Source organism: Elgaria multicarinata, chromosome 9 (assembly GCF_023053635.1).
Source record: "Elgaria multicarinata webbii isolate HBS135686 ecotype San Diego chromosome 9, rElgMul1.1.pri, whole genome shotgun sequence".
Lineage (NCBI taxonomy): Eukaryota > Metazoa > Chordata > Lepidosauria > Squamata > Anguidae > Elgaria > Elgaria multicarinata.
Window position 1 is genome coordinate 93281883 of NC_086179.1, and position 18528 is coordinate 93300410.

General features: G+C 45.1%; 1 protein-coding gene across 2 annotated transcripts in view; it reads left to right on the forward strand.

Moving 5' to 3' along the window:
• PRR5 (proline rich 5) overlaps positions 1 to 18315 on the forward strand; it is a 79744-nt gene extending 61429 nt beyond the window's left edge. For both annotated transcript variants that reach the window (XM_063134339.1, XM_063134341.1), the window contains 2 exons: positions 11956 to 12094; positions 15556 to 18315. In XM_063134339.1, the coding sequence (XP_062990409.1) occupies positions 11956 to 12094; positions 15556 to 16109 (693 nt within the window). In that variant the 3' untranslated portion in view covers positions 16110 to 18315. The remainder of the gene's footprint in view (positions 1 to 11955; positions 12095 to 15555) is intronic.
• Positions 18316 to 18528: the final 213 nt, after the last annotated feature.

Sequence of the window (18528 nt, forward strand, 5' to 3'; positions counted from 1 at the left end):
AGCTGACAGGCATGGAAATGGAGGAATGAAATGCTTGATAGTTGGAAGCTCAGCTTCTCTGCAACTGGCCTCAAACGCTCTTGCCCCCTTTCCTGTGTTAAGTGTGCCTTATAGAGCAAGGGCTGTCCATGCAATTCACCATGAATGAAGGGAGAACACCCAAGCTAAGGCTCTTTCTCATTAGGCCAATTAGGTTTGAAAAGCTTTTCGGTTAACGCCCGTCATCACGGAAGCTTCCCAGAGTGAGCAGTGGCATAAGCCAATTACCGTGCAGGCTGTTCTAGATAATGCACTTGGACAACACTGGAAGCTCTATTGACAGTAAAACAGAATGAAAAAAAATCCAATTTTGTTATGAATGCCTGGAAGAGGCCCAGTTATCGCTCGCGATAGGACAAGGTCATGCTGAAAGGAATTCTGCTTGCAAGGGTAATTTCCAGCTCAGAATCAACCCTGGAGGTCCCTTGGCAGCGCTGAGACTCCGGTGACTGCGCAAAACAGACGTGATAACTGTCCCTAGCAGTTATCTCTCTTGTTCATATTTACTCTAGAGTAGGTGCAGGGCTCTGATCTGGATCATAAAAGACCCCCCACATGCCCCCCCCCGATAGGGTCCTGATATAAATCGGGTCCTGTACCTACCTGAGAGTAAGAATGAAGGAGGGGACATATAGCTACTAGACACAGATTTAAAGTAATGGGTCACTTTGTGCATCACTCTGGCAAATTGTGGGTTAATTAATCCACAATTTGTCAGGATGCGTGCTGCACGCAAGCCATTTCTGGTTTGCATGAACAACCTATGAACAGCCTCATTCATAGGTTGTTAGTGTGACATCCAAAGCTGAACACTCTGGGTCATTTATGCAGTCCAGAAACAGCTTGTGCACTGTGTGCATCTCGGTGGATCATTGGTTAATTAACCCACAATTCGCCGCCATGACATGCAAACTGAGTCATTGTGAATTTGGGCACTTTGATGAAAACAGGTGGAGAGGGCCAGCTGTACTATACAGGAATTGTACATACTATAACATCCCGATCCTGAACACATTTATGAGGAAGTAGGACTGAGTTGGTATACCTATTAGTAATGTGGTAATGACACCTCAAGGTGATTTTCCCCTGTCATGCTTCCAAGGTGGAGCTGACCTGAAAATCCACAAACAATTTTTTTTTAAAAAAAATAATGATGTGGATAAACAGAAGTCTTGGGGGAAAAGGAGACTAAGGGGAGACGTGACAGAGGTGTACAAAATTATGCATGGTTTGGAGAATGTGGACAGGGGGACATTTTTCTCCCTCTCTCAAAATACTAGAACCCGGGGTCATCCCATGAAGCTGATTGGTGGGAGATTCAGGATAAATAAAAGGAAGGACTTCTTCACACAGTGCATAGTTAAATTACGGAATTCACTACCGCAAGATGTCGTGATGGCCACCAATCTGGATGACTTTAAAAGGGGGTTGGATAAATTCCTGGAAGCAAAGGCTATCCATGGCTACCAGCCCTGATGGTTGTGTGCTATCTCCAGTATTCAAGGCAGTAAGCCTGTGCGCACCAGTTGCTGGGGAACATGGGTGGGAGGGTGCTCTTGCATCATGTCCTGCTTGTTCATCCCTGGCCGATGGCTGGTTGGCCACTGTGTGAACAGAGTGCTGAACTAGATGGACCCTTGGTCTGATCCAGTATCAGGGCACTTCTGGTGTTCTTACGATTCTATCAAGGTATCTTCACAAGGAGCTTCACAGTGGAAAGGGTCACAATAGAATGTGCTTTGATCATAGAAATTTAACAGCCCAACTCTTTCCGTGTTTTCTTGGAAGTACATAAAAGCCAGGCTTATAGGGACTTCCATCCAGTGGGACTTGCTCCTTGGTAAGCATGCGCAGGACTGCAGTCTACATCTGGTTGGTTTAGTGGAGCCCAGCATCTGTTCACACATGGCTCCAGCATGTGGCAGGGCATACAACTGAACCTTGGACTTCCCCGCCCCTCTGCTGCACGGAGTACATAAACAGGCCCAATGGGCATAATCTGTTGGTATCAGATCAGCCACATAAGCAAGTCTCAATTCAAATGATTTTTTTTTTTCACACACTGGAAGAGCCCTATGAGTTCAAGGCTTGCTATTATAAAATACTTAGATGCAAGGATCTTATGCTTTTTTTATTGTCTCTTCTGAATATTTTAAAGGGAGATTCCTTGAATTTTAGACTTTACACCTGATGATATACAGGAAGCCCCATGGGTTGGACAAATGGTGGCACCATCTCTCCTCACTACAGCAAGTTGTTAAGTCGAAAGTTGGCAGTCCAAGGACTGGGAATAAATGCCTCCTATGTCAAGTCATCACAGGTCCATTGTGGCCTTCAGCCTTCTAGAAAATACTGCCATTTTAAGATGGAGTTACATGTACTTTTTACCCCACTGAGGTCTAAGGCTTCGAAGTATGTGTGGTGTTCCCCCAGCACATTTTGAAAGTGTCTGGTTCCCTCTATCCTTGTTAATAAACAGCAATTGCTTCAGGGCAATTACTCCGTTGAATATAGAGGGCATCCCGTACATTAAAATGCACACTGGCTTCTATGTGATACATGAGTTTGCCTTTAGAAGTTGTTACTAAATTCTTAATAAAAACTGATGGTATAACTTGTAAGGAACTAGCCTAGCTATTAAGATGACAAAAGTTGTTGCTCTTTATAACCTTATAGAGTTTTCCTGTCAGGTTCTTCAGCCGTACTTCAAAAGCAGAAAAAGACCAGTCAACCTGATTTAGTTCTGCACAGAGGATAAGGCCGTGAAAAGGCCTTTGAAAGCTGAAAGCTGTCAAAATGAAAAACTCATTAATGTTTGAGCTGTGGAGCAGAGGTGTAGAAGGAAGTGTGTGTGTGTGTGTGTGTGTGTGTGTGTGTGTGTGTGTGTCGGTATGAGTGTGTATGTACTATCCTCACAAGTGCTTGACAGCAATCAAGCCCTCATTCACAGATCTTCAAAAGCCTTGTCTAGGATATCTCTTCAAAGAAACTTAAGCAAGCCAACCATAGCAGTTTAAAGTAGACTTCTCGTCAATCCCTCCACCCTCCTGTTTGGATCTCCTCGACAATAATATGCTCTATATCTGTAATGCTTCTCGTAGCAAACTCCGATGGCTAAGCGTGTATCAAGTTTGAAATGAAACAGGGCCACCCCGTTCTACAGGAGTGCCACCCACACACTTGGGGACTTCATGGGTATGCAGAAGTTTGTAAGTGTGCAAATTAAAATACATTTTTTAAAAAAACAATTCCAAAACTTTTAAGTCCAATGGAGAGAACTTCCTGTAAGTTGTGTCCATGGCCCTTTCTACACCTAAGGTTTATCCCAGGGAAATGGAGGGGTTGTCCCTGCCTGCTCCCGGGATCCCCTGTGTGTCATTTGGATGCACAGGGATGATCCCAGGCAAAATGGCAGGTGTAGAAATTGCCCATGTTAACAGGGAAAGGCCTTCGCTCAGGTGTAGAGCACACTGATGTAGATAGCTCAGTGTTCTGACTTGATATAAGGGAAATTCATGTGTCTAAGGGAGGGGACCATAGAGAAAGGCTGAACACACGCTTTGTATGTAGAAGGCCCTGGGCTCCATCCCTGACACCCCAGTTGGAAAGATCTTGGATAGCAAGGTTGACCAAAGCTTCCCTCGGAAGGAAGCTTTTGCATTAGCCTGTGCAGGACTTTATGTTGACTTTACTCCGGGTCTTTTAATTGGTATGTAATACACTTACATAAAAACAAGTCACAAGACAAACAGCAAGCCAAACTTTGAACAGGTCTTACTGTTTGTATTTTGACTTGTTTTTATGTAAGTGTATTTATTAGTTCTCTTGAGCATCCTTTGTGTGTGTTTCTGTGTGTGTGTGTGTGTGTGTGTGTGTGTGTGGAAAGGAGGAATATAAAAAACCATAATGAAATAAAGAAGGAGCTGGTGTCAGTCAGAATTAGCAGTCCTTGGCTAATTGGGCGATGGGCTTAGTCGATATAAGGAATCCTCATATTGATATGGAATGAGTATCACTGTAGAAGTGTCATTTGGTTTTTCTGCTTCAGGCACCACAATGCCTTTGGCTGCCCCAGCTAGTAAAGCCAACTGCAGAGCACATCATTCCAAATAACATGTGCAGGGGAGCCCCAGCAGACTGGGAATTTGCCATGCTTCCCACCTCATCACGGATGAAACCATAGCTCTGTCTCTAGCACTGCACTCCCAGCTTCTTGGTGAGCGGACACTTCGACTTTGGGGAGGGAGGAGACGGCGGGAAGAAATAGTTTCACTCCCACAGTATTGAACTCCTTTCCCCTGAGACCCCGGGGAGGAAATCCTGGGGCACCCTAAGACCTGAAACATCAACTTACGTGCAGGGTGGGGCAGAGGTGGTAGGCCTGGGTTGCGTCCACAGGCACCTTTGAACACTCCCTTCGTGCTACAACAATATTTTGTGTAACCCCGTTAAAATAGAACTTCACTAAAGGAGCCAGAGTCGCTTTGAAAGCTCGTAAATACCATCTCAGTGTTTTCATTGCACATTTAACGCTCTTGTTACAGCTCCTTATCACCTGCCAGTCTGTTACCACATTGTGTGAAATAATCAATAAAACATGAACGAGGGAAAATATTTGCTTAGATTTCCATAAGCAAGGAGGAACCAGCTTTCATGTTTAAAACAATCTCTGCCGGCATCTCTAAAGTTATGTAGCGATGTAGAGGGCCCTCATGCAACTCCTTGGTTGCTGGAGGTACAAATGTCTTCTGGATTGGTCCTCCATTGCTGCTTTCTCATAACTCTGATGCAGATTTGAAGTTGTGTCGTAAATTCCATTCTACCTTCAGTTAATGCAGCCTTTCAAGTAATTTCACATTTACTAAACCCCCCTTTTTCTTTTTGCTACGCTATCTACATATATTACATTTCTATGTTAGTCACTTTTGGGGATGTATGAATCAACAAGACTCAAGCCCACTAAAGTTTCTTGAATTCCATCTTTGTGACCTGCCCAGTTTCAGCTATGGGGTGGTATGGACATATAAGAAATGAAATGAAGCTCGTTCTGACCTGACTCCGTATCAGATTGTGAGGTTTGGGTTGTTTTTTCTTTTTCTCTAAAAATCTGAGCGTATATACATGTGTATTTTTCCAAATGTACACATCAGTTGTGTACATGTTTGAAACGTATGCATTCTCCTCCCATTGAAGGATGCGTACATTTCAAAGATGTGCACAAGCTTATTTTTTTCAGATTTTTCAAAAGTACGCATTTTTCATGCACATTTTTTCAAATGTATGCATGCTGTCAGATGCATTTTTTGGAGCTCTCAAATCACATTTCGACCTCAGAAATGTTCAGTCTTCCACTGCAGATTGCGTCTGAATCTGTGTTCAATCGGGAAGGTGCAAACTGGGTAAATCCTTATTAAAAACAAATTGAAACAAATTTCTCATACATCCCTCGTCACTTTGCAACCCAAAAGAAAAGCAACTTTTGTAAAATAAAGAAATAAATTTCCACCTGGTCACTGGAGCTGAGCCTTACTTGCCACAGGGCAAACTAAGAAATGGCTGTTTACAAACCCAAGTCAATGCCTCAGTTTCGGCTGCATCTATGTGATTTTCATTTGTACCTGATGAGTTACTGCCTTGATGTAACTGATAAGAGGCACATTTTCCTGCCATCCTCATTTTTTTTACATTTTTTTTCACTTATTTACAATATTTATATACCATTCCACTTTTAAACATATTCTGGAGTGCTGAACAATAATAGATAAAAAGAACGCAAAACAGAGTACCAAAAAACCACGTGGCTGGTCAATCAAGGAAGGCTTCTTGACATAAAGATGTTTTCAGGAGACACCAAAAACAACACCATGTTGGCGCCTGCTTGACCTCCAGAGGCAGGGAGTTCCACAGAAATAGAGCCAGTACCCTGAAGGCTCTTCTCTGGGTGTACTCCACTTGGCCGTGGGTCCATGCAGAACCACTAGGCACATGCCCTCGGATAAGTTTAGTGATCAGGAATGTTGGTAAGGGAGAAGGTGCGCTCTCATGTATCCTGGTCTCAAGTTGTTTAGGGCTTTGTGCACTAATATTAAGACCTTAAACCTGGCCCAGTAGTCGATAGGCAGCTCTCTGCAGTGCAATTCTCTCAGCAAAGGTGTTGCATGCTGAAAAGGGGCAGCTCCAGACATCGGCTGAGCTGCTGCATTTTGCACCAGCTCCAGCTTCCAGACCAGCCTCAAGGGCAGCCTCACAAAGAGTGCATGAAAATGTCCACCCAGCGTGCGGCCTCTGTAAAGAAGGCAAACTCCATGTTAGGCATTATAAGGAAAGGCCAGTATCGTACTGCCCTTATACAAATCGATGGTGTGACCACACTTAGAGTGCTGTGTACAGTTCTGGTCACCACACCTAAAAAAGGATATTACAGAGCTGGAAAAGGGGCAACTAAAACGATTAAGGGGCTGGAGCATCTCCCCTATGAGGGAAGGTTACATCAGCTGGGATTGTTTAGCTTGGAAAAAAGGAGGCTAAGGGGAGACATGACAGAGGTGGAAAAAATGATGCATGGTGTGGAGGATGTGGACAGGGAGACATTTTTCTCCCTCTCTCAAAATACTAGAACCCATGAAGCTGATCGGTGGGAGATCCAGGAAAAATAAAAGGAAGTACTTCTTCACACAGCGCATAGTTAAATTATGGAACTCACTGTCGCAAGATGTAGTGATGGCCACCAATTTGGATGGCTTTAAAAGGGGGTTGGATAAATTCCTGGAGCTAAAGGTTATCAATGGCTACTAGCCCTGATGGTTGTGTTCTATCTTCAGTATTCGAGGCAATAAGCCTGTATGCACCAGTTGCTGGGGAACATGGGCAGGAGGGTGCTGTTGCACCATGTCCTGCTTGTTCATCCCTGACCGATGGCTGGTTGGCCACTGCGTGAACAGAGTGCTGGACTAGATGGACCCTTGGTCTGATCCAGCATCAGGGCGCTTCTTACATAGTAATCTAGTCTTGAGGTTACTAGTTACTACCTCATCCAGGTAAACTCTTATACTCCTGTGTTGCCATGGTTGTCATTTTAAAGGTTTGTTTCCTTGCAGCTAAAAATAAATGTCCGGGTCATCTGCATTGGATGAAATAACCTGAGTCAGCAGAGAAAGCTCCAAGAATGTGTTTGAACAGGGGCAACTTAGGAGAACCGGAGCTGATCCAAGCATGTTATTGCAGGAGCTTGTATCCTCTACTTCAGATTTTCCCTCTATATGTGGAAAAGACCAGCCACCTCCTGTAGCTCATTTCCCCTGCACAGCAATTTGACAGAAGGGCACTTCCAAATTTTGCAATCCCCCTTCTGCATTCTAGAGCAGTTACACTTTTGTGCCTCCCTGTTTGGACTACGATCCAAGACAGGAGCAGCAAGTTGCAGTCTGCAAAACAGAATTCCTTATGTTTGCAAACACAGACACACCGGTTAGTAAATGAAGAAATCTAGCAAAATACCATTGCTTTGGTGTAATTCCCTGTCCTGCAAAATTATTATTTCAGATAATTTGACGTATTTCCCACCCACCCTTTTTTTTTTAAAAAAAACTATTGTCCCAAACTTTCTGATGGGCAAAATAAATGCTAATATTTCTCAAAAAACAGTAGGTTTATTCTGGGGGGTGGGGGTGGATGTCATAGTGTGAGAAATAGGGGGTCTTTTCTGATCCCGAAGAGGGACCCTGCACCTACTTTGGAATATAAATTAAGGGTAAAAGAGACGTAACTGCTAGATAGAGATTAAAAGTAATGTCTATTTTGGCCCTCAACTGTCATAGAATCATAGAATAGTAGAGTTGGAAGGGGCCTACAAGGCCAACGAATCCAACCCCCTGCTCAATGCAGGAATCCACCCTAAAGCATCCCTGACAGATGGTTGTCCAGCTGCCTCTTGAAGGCCTCTAGTGGGGGAGAGCCCACAACCTCCCTAGGTAACTGGTTCCATTGTCGTACTGCTCTAACAGTCAGGAAGTTTTTCCTGACGTCCAGCCGGAATCTGGCTTCCTGTAACTTGAGCCCGTTATTTCATGTCCTGCATTCTGGGATGATTGAGAAGAGATCCTGTCCTCAACATTCCCTAGGTCCTAGGTGCCAGTTTATATGGGCCCTTTCCAGGGTGGTTCTGTTTCTCCCCCACCCCCTTTTATTTATTGATAAGTAGAGCAGCCTATAAATACAAACAGTCTGCCAGTTCTTTCAGAATAACTTTTAGCTCAGCACTACTTCTGTGCGCCTGAGGTGTGTCCTCCAAGTATGGTGAACGATTACAATGCCTGTGAGTGGCCCTGTTTCACTCCCAAACTGATAGGCACTGGATCACCAAGTTAGCTGTTGGAAGGAACGAAAGAATCAGCCAGGAGCACAGCCTGGTTACCTGGATCATGTTGTCACCGCAGTGTGCATGACATCCTAAAGGATCCCATAAAAAGTACACAGAAGGTCTTTCCTAAGAACCTTGGCTTTCATTTTTAACAGAGAACAAGTTTCTAGCCTTTATGGCTTTGAATATATACTTGAATATATACTTAGCCATGCCTGCCTAAGACTTCCAACTAGGGGAGCAAAGAGCAGAGTAAAATATCAAGAATTAAGGAAATTTGCACAGTTATTACAGGTGTGAGTGTAGAGCGTGGTGTTTACATAGGTTTGCACTTTGGCCTATGTCACAATTTCTTTATTTCCCCAAGGATTTACACTTGTAGGTCTTTCTGTAACGAATTGCAAGTGGGTTTTCCCTGTTATTTTGTTTGTTTTTGTATTATTTGTTCCCTGCCTTTCTACCAAGAAAACGGCACTCAAGGTGGTTTTGCTGGGGATTCAGCAGTTGATTGCAATCCAGTCGAAATGTCCCATGTGCTGCTGGGGCCCAAACACCAGCCTTTGCAGTTCATTGTGCTCCATTCTTCATGAATGGTTGCAAGTTTTGCTGGCTTTACATGTACGCTCTTTGCCAGAAATGTTAATGACATCCCTCTCTCTGCAGTTTTAATGACATAGGCCCTTTCTACACCTAAGAATTATCCAGGAAAATGGAGGAGTCATCCCTGCCTGCTCCCAGGATCCCCTGTGTGTCATTTGCATGCACAGGGATGATCCCAGGACGATCCCTGGAAAAAAGGCAGGTGTAGAAACAGCCTTCGTCTATGCAAGCAGCCGCGCATACATGAGAGAAATTAGATGGGCGTATATTACATTGTCAAGGAACCATGAATTTCTCAAGCTGAAATGGAAACGAGTTCGATGAAGGGTCTTCATCACCCTTCAAGGAAAGCTCTCTACATATCTGCCGAATGAGACCTTACTTAAGGAACAGATCAAAATGTTTGCCTTTGCCTTTGAGCCATTCTCTATGATTGATGTGAACCTTTCATTATTTTTAATGCAGAATTGAAAGCTGAATGAACATTCTCAATATTGTAGTTTTTACTGTTGTGTTACTGACCAACTGCAGGAAGAATTAAGCCTCGTCTGTGAAAAAGCCCACCAGTGATTCTGGATGTTTGGGGGCTTTCTCTTGGCTGATGTATGGCTTCCTGATAGTTAACAACCAGGCTCAGATTCTAAAGCCCAAAGCTGAGGGAGGCTAGAGAGTTGTTTTAAAGCAGCTCACCAGAATGTGCGGAACATTTGTTATTTCAGGGACGGTGAGGCAAACTTTTAACAGCATGGGCCTGTTCAGACAACACACTAAGCCATGGTTAGGCCCTTTCGCAGCAAATGGTTAAACTGGTTATGTAGCCACCATGGTTAGGAATCTTTTACACAACATGCTAAGTCATGGTTCACACGACACCCTACGCCATAATGTTTAGCTCAAAATGCTTAACTACCGCGGCTTGGCGTGCTGACTGAACAGGGCCATAGCGGACTGATAGGCTCGGGTTTCCCAGCCAAGAAAGGCTTTTCATAGAATCATAGAATAGCAGAGTTGGAAGGGGCCTACAAGGCCATCGAGTCCAACCCCCTGCTCAATGCAGGAATCCACCCTAAAGCATCCCTGACAGATGGCTGTCCAGCTGCCTCTTGAAGGCCTCTAGTGTGGCAGAGCCCACAACCTCCCTAGGTAACTGATTCCATTGTCGTACTGCTCTAACAGTAAGGAAGTTTTTCCTGATGTCCAGCCAGAATCTGGCTTCCTATAACTTAAGCCCGTTATTCCGTATCCTGCACTCTGGGAGGATTGAGAAGAGATCCTGGGCCTCCTCTGTTTGACCACCTTTTAAGTATTTGAAGAGTGCTATCATGTCTCCCCTCCATCTTCTCTTCTCCAGGCTAAACATGCCCAGTTGTTTCAGTCTCTCCTCATAGGGCTTTGTTTCCAGACCCCTGATCATCCTGGTTGCTCTCCTCTGAACACGCTCCAGCTTGTCTGTGTCCTTCTTGAATTGTGGAGCCCAGAACTGGACACAATACTCTAGATGAGGCCTAACCAGGGCCGAATGGAGAGGAACCAGGACCTCACGTGATTTGGAAGCTATACTTCTATTAACGCAACCCAAAAGAGCATTTGCAGCCATATCGCACTGTTGGCTCATATTCAGGTTGTGATCTACAACAATTCCAAGATCCTTCTCATTTATCAGCTTAATTTCTGCATGTTATACTGCTGCTAAAGCAGCCTTCCCTCATCTGGTGCTATGCTGACTGGAGGATGCTGGGGGTTGTAGTCTAACATATCTGGAAGACATCAGGGTTGGGGAAGGCTGTGTTAAAGACACAGGAATAAGAGCAGGGGAAGGGGGGGGCACCAGCAATCCTGTTAATGAAACATTGGGTTGCAGGCAAAAGCTAAACAACCATTTGTTTTATTGGTAGGAGTCTATGTCCCACCTTCCTTCTCACAAGGGCACCCATAGTGATTGAACAATAACCTCCTTAATGTGTTGCCATGTAAATAAAGGATTTATTCGCATATCTCGGTCTGCCTAATCAGCACAAATGCAATCCTTGTCTTGCATTGACACCTAGTGGGCCATGGCAGTAGTTGCAGTATATCTAAGAGTGTACTATTCCGCCAAAAAGTGCAACCCTGTGCATGTTCAGACAAGGGGAAAGTCCTACAACGCACATATTCCCCAGCCGCCCCTGCTGGCTGCAGAATGCTGGGAGTTGTAGGACTGGTTTCTGTCTAAATATGCCTCGGATTGCACCCTAAGTGTCCGGGGATCACCGGGGAGCATTGCGTACTGTACAAAATGCAATAAGGGTTTGGAACGTGGGGCCGGAAGATGGAAATATGAGACAGGCTTTATCTATAGCCTGCAAAGGTTACAGAGCTGGAGGGGGTACGGTCTTCGGTGTGCTCTGCCGTAAATATTTATTTAGCGTGAATGGTAGCCCCACATACCCTGTGTGTTTAGTTTAAGCTCTTACATTTGGAGGGGGGGAGTGATGAGTAGCCCTACTCTCAAAAGTAGCTCTCCTCTGGACCAAAAAGCCTCGTGAAGCAAAGTGGCCTTGATGCCAGTGTGTGAGCCCCTGGTCAGGGAAGTACTCCGGAGCTGTGGCAGGCAAGCAGTAACTGCATGGGTGAAAGACCCACAATCTGGCCCTGTAGGCAGACCACTTGGTGGCCGTTCTCGGTGATGTTGCCCATGGTTGGGAGTGCAGCCTGATGGGGACTGGCTCTCGCTGCTGTCCAGAGGACAGGGGGATTCTGGGCTATGGTGTGAATTTCCAAGCTTGAGCAGGGGCCTCTCGGTTCGAGTCCTGCGATGTCGGACGCACAGGCTGCAATGATCCATTTCACGTCAACCCAACATTGATATCTGATAGACCATTAAAGTGTACCTGCTTTGTTTTACATTCATGAACAACTTTATCCTGGAACTTTTTTTATTAATGGGTTCCCCCCCCCTTTCCCTATCTGTTCTTTAGGGTGTTCATGAATCAAAAGGAGTGACCGAAGACTATTTAAAACTGGAACACCTGTTGCAGAAGGTCGTTTCCCCTTACTTGGGCACGTATGGCTTGTACTCCAGTGATGGACCTATCTCACACTCTTCATGTATTCTAGGTAACGTTAATACAGGTTTCCTCAAACCTGATATATATTTGATACAGACATAATGATAAGCTCGGCGAAATGGTTTTGCCTGGGTGTCATCAACACTGTGCCAAAGTTGATGTCAGAATCTGCTTAAACCTGCCTCCTCCAAATGTGTTGGACCACTGGTTCCATAACCCCCCAGCCAGCTGGGCGGTTGTAGTCCAGCACATCTGGAAGACACCAGGTTTGGGAAAGATGGTCTACAATATTCTCCGTAAGCACAGTCCATCTTACACAGGAGGTTTCACTTGGGGACTCTAGGGGCATGCCTACCGAGATAACTACTTTCCTGGTAAACTGTGGGGCAAACATAAAAGACCCACTCTGGCCCACTTGCATTGGCTGCCTGCATGTTTCCGAGCCCAATTCAAGGTGCTGGTTTTAACCTATAAAGCCTTACATGGCTTGGGACCACAATACCTGATGGAATGCCTCTCCCGACACGAACCTACCTGCTCACTGCGCTCAACATCCAAGGTCCTCCTCCAGGTGCCTACTCCGAGGGAAGCTCGGAGGATGGCAACAAGGGAGAGGGCCTTTTCAGTGGTGACCCCCCCCCCCCAATCGTGGAACATTCTCCCTGACGAGGCCCGCCTGGCGCCAATATTGTTATCTTTTTGGCACCAGGTCAAGTCTTTTCTCTCCTCCCAGGCATTTAACAATATGTAATTAGATTGGGTTTGTTTTTGTGGTTTTAAATTGTATGTTTTTATGATTTAAAATTTTTGTATATTGTTTTTAAGTGTTTTTATCCTATGTAAACTGCCCAGAGAGCCTTGGCTATGGGGTGGTCTATAAATGTTAATAATAATAATAATAATAATAATAATAATAATAATAATAATAATGAGAACCAGCTTCTCTGGCATGATGGCATGGGATGCTGCAACCTTGATGACGCTAAGCGGGTCTAGGCCTGGTCAGTTTCTGGAAGGGTGACTACCAGGGAACCCCATGTACATTGATTCCTGCATTGAGCAGAGGGTTGGACTCGATGGCCTTGTAGGCCCCTTCCCACTCTATGATTCTATGTAAAGTACACTGAAGACGCATTGAGTAAATCTCACTCAGTGAACTTGATCTGGAATCAAGGAAGGCTCAATGGGAACTTTACCTACTTCCTTCCCAGTGTACTTGAAAAATGGTAGAGTTGGCAGGTAAGGCTGAAGAATGTCAGGCTGTGCTGGACCTAATATTCCAGGAGTGAGAGAATACATCTGGTTTGACAGTGGTGCTAGCTCCTTTAGGGGAGAAGTAGCCAAGCACATGAAAACGGCCCTGCAGTGCCTCCATTTGGGCACGCGCACAGTTGCGAACACAAATTCAGGAGATTGCGGAAAAAACATCCTGAGACTTGCATTCCTGCTCACATTTGCATTTGGGGTGTGTTCACGTGATTTGCTAACAGGAACAAAAGTCTTGTATATCCCTAGTATTGCTGCTTTGCAAGTCACCGTATTAAGCTGGTGCCACCTAGTGTCCAATCTGAAAGAGAGTAGGAAAGGAAAGGAACCTCTCGTGCAAGCACTGAGTCATTACTGACTCTTGGAGGGACGCCAGCGTTTCCTTGGCAGGCCTTATAGCGGGGTGGTTTGCCGTTGCCTTCCCCCGAGCTAACTGGGTACTCGTTTTACCAGCCTCGGGAGGATGGAAGGCTGAGTTGACCCGAGGCGGCTCCCTGAAACCAGCTTCTGCTGGGATCGAACTCAGGCCATGGGGAGAGTTTCAGCTGCAGAAACTGCTGCTTTACCGCTCTGCGCCACACGAGGCTCATGAGCCTCTCTGAAAGAGAGTCCCAGTGATTATTCTGGCAGCACCTATACCCTCCTTGACGCTGGGAAGTTGTGGATAGCATCCGTCTCTGGACAAGAGACCCTGGGAGTTCTGTGTAAGCTGCTTCAAGGAAGAACAGGATAAAAATATGAACTTTTTTTTAAAAAGCAGGAATTCAAACAGAAGTTATAAAATTCCCTAACTGGCAGAGAGGTGGGATGATTCTCATGGTCTACTTTGTTTTTTTAACTACAGTCCCAGTGGTCCTCTGACTGGTGTTCAGTGTATAAAGTGAGAGTATATAAAGTGATCTTCTAACCATTAAAGCATAACTAATTTGTGTTAGGTGATCCTGAATTGGTAAGATTTGCCTAAGAACATGTGCTTTGCTGTCACATCAGGGGCCACATTAATTCAGCATTCTTTGCAAGTATTTTACCGTAGTGGACCAAGAGTGAATGGTATTTGTGATTCCTATGGGAAAACATATCACACTATTCTTGATTAGGCAGTTATGCTAGGAAGACACTTAGGATCAAAGCCAACCATCCAATACTCTCAAGGAGGCTGACTTATAAAATCTCTTGAAGGGTGTGGTGGAGGGAAGGAATACATGTCAGAATTCCTTTATAGTATATCTGTTACACATGAATGTTATCTCTTATTGTTCGAAGGGTCAAGTGTTGATCTGAATGTGTGAATGAACTAGACTAATCACTGCAGGCAGAAATTTCAGATCATTCAATGCCGGTTCAAATACAGAGAGGGTTCACAGAGATAGCTATGGCTCCTCAAGAGCATGTGCAAATTAGCCCTAATTTTAGGGCTCCTTTGAGTGTTGATTTTACATGGACAGGGCACATGCTTCTGTTGCCCCTGGAATTGTTTATTTCATGGCAAAGCAAGTACAGATTGTACTTGGTTTGTTGAAATTTGTACACTGTGGTGGCATTTTCTGACAGAGAACACAGCTTATCAGTGCCCAAATAAGTAAACACATTTCAGCCACACATCTGAACCCTGATTTCTAGATCTGCACTTCTAGATCTATTCTTTAGCATAATTCTGAATAGGTAGGGCAAAAAAGGAGAGGAGAGTGTCTGTGGCAGAGGTGAGGAAATTTGAAGATCATTTATTGATTGGGTTCACACAACAAGCCGCTCCGAGAGCCTTTTTTGGCTGAGGAGCGGGGTATAAGTATGATAAATAAAATAAATAAATAAACATCACAAGCCACTCTCAAGATTGATAATGGTTGTCATTGAACAGTGGATTGTTATTAAACTGTGGGTTGTTGTATTATGGGAACCCAGCCATGCTAAGAAACCATGATTTGTTAATCACTAGCAATCCACAATTCACAACCCAACCACAAACTATGGATTCTCTTCATGGGTTGTTCATGGTTAACAAACCATGGTTTATTAGCACAGCTGGGTTCACACAACACAACAACCTATGGTTCAGCAACAACCCATGGTACAATAACAACCCACACTCAACCCATATTCAACATTGAGTGTAGGTTGCTGTGTTGTGTGAACCCAACCATTGATTTGAAGCTATCAGCTAAATGTTTGGCCACAGCCCCTTGGTGGTATTAACAAGAAAAGTGCAATGTGAAGATTTTAATTGTTTTCTGTGTTTGTCTGCAGAAAAGCGTTTCTTTCGACGCTCTAAATCAGGGGAAATCCTTGCCAAGAACCCTGTGGTGAGATCCAAAAGCTACAACAATCCCTTGCTGACCCCAGTCGCTGAGTACGAAACGGAGGGCACTGCCCCCAATGGCACTGGCATCCGACGACACTCTGTTTCTGAAATGACTACCTGCACAGAGATGCAGAGCTACTCCAATCTCACCACCATCACGGACAATGGTTCCAAGAGTTCGATGGTCACCATGAAGAACTCACAGTCTGTAGAATCAGAGAGGCTCTCTGCCGGCTCTGTGCAATGCACCAGCAACCTCAATGCATCTGAACAACAAAGAGGACTCTGTTACCCAAGAGATGACCGGAACAGGCCATTTGAACTGGCCAGGGACTCAGACTTGATAGCCATAGCACCTACAGCCAGCCCTGAGAATATAGTAGACCAGATTTTGGAGTCTATTGAGTCAGATTCTGATGGGATTTTCATTGATTTTGGCCAAAGCTGCTCCAGTTCATCAGGGTACAATGTGGATGTGAGCAGACAGAGCATTGTTTGAAGGACTTGGGATAAGAATCCTAGTTTGGGCTTTTGAATTCAACCGAAGCTCTTTTATTGGATGATGTGAGAGGCTCATCTGAAATTCTTGAGTAACTAGAGATTCAGATAAAGAGAATGCCTCTCAGACCAGAGATAATGTAAGAGGGATATACAGAAAAAATGGATTATCGTGGTGTGGATCATGGTGAGACCAGCGAACCTTTAGTTATTGAAGTGTCTCTGCCCATTCTGCTGGCTTCAGTGGAGTTTGCCAGGTTGCATCAGTTGCATAAAACTGATAGTTCATAAAAACCATACTCAGTTCCATCGGTGGCCAACCTGGGGCCTAGGTAGCACCTAGGACAAGAGGCGGCAGGCATTTGTGGGAGACCTGGACTGGAGTATGGGGACGCAGCAGCCTGGGATGTGATATAACATTAGGCACTTCCTCCAGCCTGCCTCTGCCCTGCTATATTGCTGCCTGCTCCGTGGCTTAACAGACAAGAAGCAGAACACCTGAGGGGGGCTGCATGTGTACCGTAGTGCCCACTAGACCGCACTCTCTCCCACTCTGGACTTGACTTGTGGCACCCTTGCCAGAGAGGTTGGCCACCACGGTTCTATTCCCTTCCCACCGATCCACCACTTAGGCCTGATTGCTGTGTTACCCACAAGGTCCTGTGTTACCCACAGGGTTGGGTCCCAGGCTACTGGGTGTCAGTGATTAGGACCCACCTGTGACTAGGGGATGGCGTGGCTACTACTTTGGGAAGTACCCATGCCATTCTGCTAGCTCACCTAGTGCTTGGGTGATATAGAAAGGTAATAATTCAATACATTCCTGTTGCCAGATGTTGCCAGTGTACTGTGGGCCCAAGAAGATGGAAGCGGGACTCACTCTGAACAGGCAGGGTATGAATTGGGCTTGAGAAGGACGTGTCTGCATAAGAGTGTCCAGTACTCCCAGTGGTGAGAGTTTAGCATAAAATTAAAAGTGCAGGGGAAAGTTTCAGAAAGGACAGGGCTATTGGGGCAGGGTGATTTCCATGCCACTGTTGTAGTGGAAGAAGGAATTCACTCCTATTTGACCCACCTGCAGGGCAGGCAAACAGGGAAACAGGATGGGACAGAACACAGCAGACCAGAGGCACTGAAAGAGCAAATCAAGGGGCGGGTGAATGTGCTCCCATCTTCCCTCGATTTGCCATCAATGGATTACTCGGCCCTGATGTAGATGGACTATTTGAACTGACCCCCTTAAAAACCTACTGAGCTTGATTCATGTCAAATTAATCACATTGAAATCGACGGGACCCTAACATAATGAACCCAACACAACTACAGTTTGAAGTGGTGGTGTGTGCGGTGATACGAAAATTATATTTGTGGTGCTTGATCATTCATACTTGCAGGTTACCGTTTATTGTTACAGTCATCCTGTAATGACCATGCATATGTGAAACAGCCCCCAACATACACACACACACACACACACACACACACACACACACACACACTTATCTGAGAATGCTGCGTGTAAACATTAGGGCTGTGCAAATCCGACCGTTGGATTTGAACACTTGAATCTCGACGGCCATTTTAGGAAGGATCCGCCATTTTCTCTCACAGCCCTAAGCCCCCGTACAGCCTACAACTCCCAGCATGCAATGGTTGGGAGGGCTGTACTTACTGGAGCCCAGGAGCAGAGACCATACATGTCCTCACTCGATCGCCCTAGTAAACATGTCCATGGACATCTTGCTGTCTTTGAATGTTCCTGAAAATGGGAAACTTGTCTCCTTTGTCAATAAGGAGATAAGCTCACATGTCCCACCAGGCTAAAGAAGCCTCTTGAATAGGTCCAGCCCCACCTTCCCCAGCCCGGTCCTCCCAGGTTTGTTGGACGGCCACCCCACTCATTTCTAGCTCGCATGACCCTTGGCACCAAGTTGGGAAAGGTAGACCTAGTCCTTCATTCTTCATCCCTTCCAAACACTTCCATGAAAGCCACGAGTGCTCTGCAGAAGTTAACATGGCTTTAGGGCTCAAAAGTAAGAGAAGTTTGCTTTCATTTTTAAAGAGGTTGTGCCAAATAGAGCAGAATCTGATGATTTATAGTGACCATTTTTAACATTTTCTCTCAGTACATCAAGCACTCCTTTTACCGATCAACGAGTGAAAGTTGGGGGGGGGATAATAAAATAAATAATGTGCTATATAACGTGGCTGAGCACCTGTTTCCTGAGTGTTTTCTACAAAAGTAACGTTTGAAATGTTTGTCAGCATAATCCTTAAAAGAATATCCAAGCACAGCCAGAAAGGGCATTTTGCTCATACTAGTGGAAGCGAAGCCCTCATTACAAATCCAGACATCAAAATCCAGACATTTCTGCTTTGACAAGATAGCTAGAGCCATCTTGTCAAAATGGGGAAGTTGG